The 1,945-nt window shown below is 37.5% G+C and overlaps 1 protein-coding gene across 1 annotated transcript; it reads left to right on the top strand.

Annotated features, from left to right (window-relative positions):
* LOC109327393 (uncharacterized mitochondrial protein AtMg00810-like) lies at positions 1,124 to 1,594 on the top strand. The gene has a single exon (XM_019560522.1). It carries the CDS (start codon positions 1,124 to 1,126, stop codon positions 1,592 to 1,594), a length of 471 nt encoding a protein of 156 aa, XP_019416067.1.

Raw genomic sequence — 1,945 nt, 5'->3', positions numbered from 1 at the left:
CCGAGATGGCGAACAAAGAATAAAACCGAGTTCACTTACTTAATCAAATAAAAAGAAAACACACCGAATTGAGGGAATTTCCGCTTTCAACAAATTGGCACTACTGCCAGGACGATTTATTGAGAGGGGAAAGCCAACTCTTCCCCCAAAATAACCTTTCAACAGTCAGATGGACATAGGAGAAACTCAGGGCACATTAGAAAGAAACACAATTGGTTTAAATAGTAGTGTTGCAACTGATAGATCTAAGAGGCAAAGGCAAGTGCCAACAAGATTGGGGGACTATGAAGTATTTTCGGATACCTCAATCACATAAGATGGTGATCTAGTACGTATGGCAGTATTAGTTGAGATGGAACCAATCAGTTTTGAACAAACTGTCAAGGAGACATGTTGGACTGAAGCTATGAATGAAGAGATTAGATCAATTGAAAGAAACAAGACATGGGAACTTAAAACACTACCTAGAGGGAAGAAAGCCATTGCAGTCAAATGGGTCTACAAGGTGAAGGTAAAACCAAATGGATATGTGACCAAGTACAAAGCCAGGTTGGTCGTAAAAGGCTTTCTACTTGGACTTCAATGAAGTATTTGCACCAATTGCAAGAATTGAAACAATGAGATAGTCATAGCAATTGCAAGCCCAAAGAGTTGGTCCCTAAGTCTATTGGATGTAAAATCAACCTTTCTAAATGGTCTCTTGGACAAGGAAGTCTTTATAACTCAGCCTCAAGGTTATGAGGTTCTTGAACAAGGACAGAAAGTATACAAACTGCAAAAAGCTCTTTATGGACTGAGACAAGCACCTAGGTCATGGAATAAGAGGTTTAATGGTTTCTTTCTTAAACAAGGACTCATCAAATGCAAGAATGAGCATGTAATCTATATAAAGGAAACATCCACTAAAGCATCAATTATTATATGCTTATATGTGGATGATGTGTTGATCATTAGTTGTAATCATGAAGAAATTGAGGATATCAAGTCAAAACTGAAGCTGGAATTTGAAATGTCAGACCTAGGATCACTCTCATATTTTCTAAGAATCGAGTTTGCAAGAACAGGCAGATGGATATTGATGCATTAGAAAAAGTACACTTCAGAAGTACTTAAGAGGTTAAGCATGTTTGAATGCAACCCTGCTTCAACACTAGTAGAAGTTGGCAATATCATGTGCAAAGGAAGTTTAGGAGATGAAGTTGTTGACTTAACACTCTATAAACAGATGTTAGGGTCACTAAGATATATGTGTAACTCCATACTAGATATAGCCTATGAAGTTGGTCTGGTTAGCATATACATGGAAGACCCTAGAAGCTCACAGTTACTAGCAGCTAAGAGATTGCTTAGGTACTTGAAAGGAAGTCTAGATTATGGAGTGCTACTTCTTGATAGTGATGAGAATAAACTGAGAATCATATATGGGTACACTGATGCAAACTGGTGTGGAGATAAGGATGATAGGAAAAGCACCACAGGATACCTATTCAAGTATGGAAATGCACCTATTAGTTGGAGCTCAAAGAAGCAAGAAGTAGTTACACTCTCATCTCGTGAAGCTGAGTATATAGTTGTCTACTTAGGAGGTTGCTAGGGTATGTGGTTACAATCATTGTTTAAGGATATGGGTGTGCATACTGATGAGACTCTGTTGATTTTCATGGACAACAAATCAACAATTAATCTGTCCAAGAATCTAGTGTCCCATGGGCATAGAAAACACATAAAAACCAAGTATCTCTTCTTGAGAGATCAAGTAGAGAAAGGGAATTTGGAATTGGAATTTTGCACTTCTTTGGAGTAGCAGGCTGACATCCTAACAAAACCATTAAAGAGATAAGCCTTTGAAAAAAAAGAGAAGACAACTTGGAGTTGTAAGCTTAGCTAGTATGAATTAAGGGAGAGTGTTGAGAAAAGTGTAATTCATTTAGCTAGTCTAATTAAT

This window comes from Lupinus angustifolius, chromosome LG02 (genome assembly GCF_001865875.1).
Source record: "Lupinus angustifolius cultivar Tanjil chromosome LG02, LupAngTanjil_v1.0, whole genome shotgun sequence".
NCBI lineage: Eukaryota > Viridiplantae > Streptophyta > Magnoliopsida > Fabales > Fabaceae > Lupinus > Lupinus angustifolius.
This window is presented reverse-complemented; position numbering and strand designations above follow the sequence as displayed.

Coding starts and splice junctions, on each gene's coding strand:
- LOC109327393 (XM_019560522.1), top strand. CDS start 1,124: ATGTTTGAATGCAACCCTGCTTCAACACTAGTAGAAGTTGGCAATATC.